A 698-nucleotide genomic window follows, 5' to 3' on the forward strand; every position below is an offset into this window, starting at 1 on the left:
CCCCTCCCCCTGCGGCTCGTTGCCCACCAGCCCGCTGGAAACGGCCTGCTCCACCGACAGCTTCTGGTTGGTGAGCGGGTCGACCAGGAAGCCGGTGGCCGCCTGCGCCTCCAGCAGCACCAGCCCCGTGCCCTGCCTCAGCACGCCCTTCCACATGGCCTGGTAGATGCTCATCTTCTCCAGCTTGGCGGGGTCGCCCTTGGAGGGCACCAGCACGCCGGCGATGCAGCCTGTGCCGTCCAGGTAGCGCTTGACGGAGGCCATTTGCGTCACCTCCTGCACCGTCTTGGAGCCCTGCACCAGCTGGGCCAGCGTCTCCTTGTCGATGATGCCCGAGTCGGCCAGGTCCGAGGCGGTCACCTGCCTCCTGAGGCCTGCGAACTTCACCTTGCTGCTCCGCTCCACCGCCTCCTGCACCAGGAGGCGCAGGACCCCGGCCAGCTCCTCCAGCGCCAGGCTGCCGGCCCGCACCTGCCCCAGCAGCTCCTGCCTCTTCTGCTCGTACACGTACTTGGAGAAGAGGAGCTCCCACAGGGACACCTCTCGGACGGGGAAGCTGCCCGCCGGGACCTCGACGGTGCGGGACTTGAGGGCCTGCTCCAGCTCCCGCTCCCGCTCCCGCTCCAGCTCCTGCTCCCGCCGGGAGCCCGTGGCCTCGCCGTTCTGGGCCGGCGCCGGGGCCTCCCGCTGCCGCGGCT

General features: G+C 70.8%; 1 protein-coding gene across 1 annotated transcript in view; it reads right to left on the reverse strand.

The window, feature by feature from the left end:
* Positions 1-698, reverse strand: part of LOC104397849 (epiplakin-like) — a 20,657-nt gene that overhangs the window by 3,949 nt on the left and 16,010 nt on the right. The window contains 1 exon segment of the mRNA XM_010007862.1: positions 46-696. Coding sequence (XP_010006164.1) covers positions 46-696 — 651 coding nt within the window.

Source organism: Chaetura pelagica, unplaced genomic scaffold (genome assembly GCF_000747805.2).
Source record: "Chaetura pelagica isolate M959 unplaced genomic scaffold, ChaPel_1.0 scaffold992, whole genome shotgun sequence".
NCBI lineage: Eukaryota > Metazoa > Chordata > Aves > Apodiformes > Apodidae > Chaetura > Chaetura pelagica.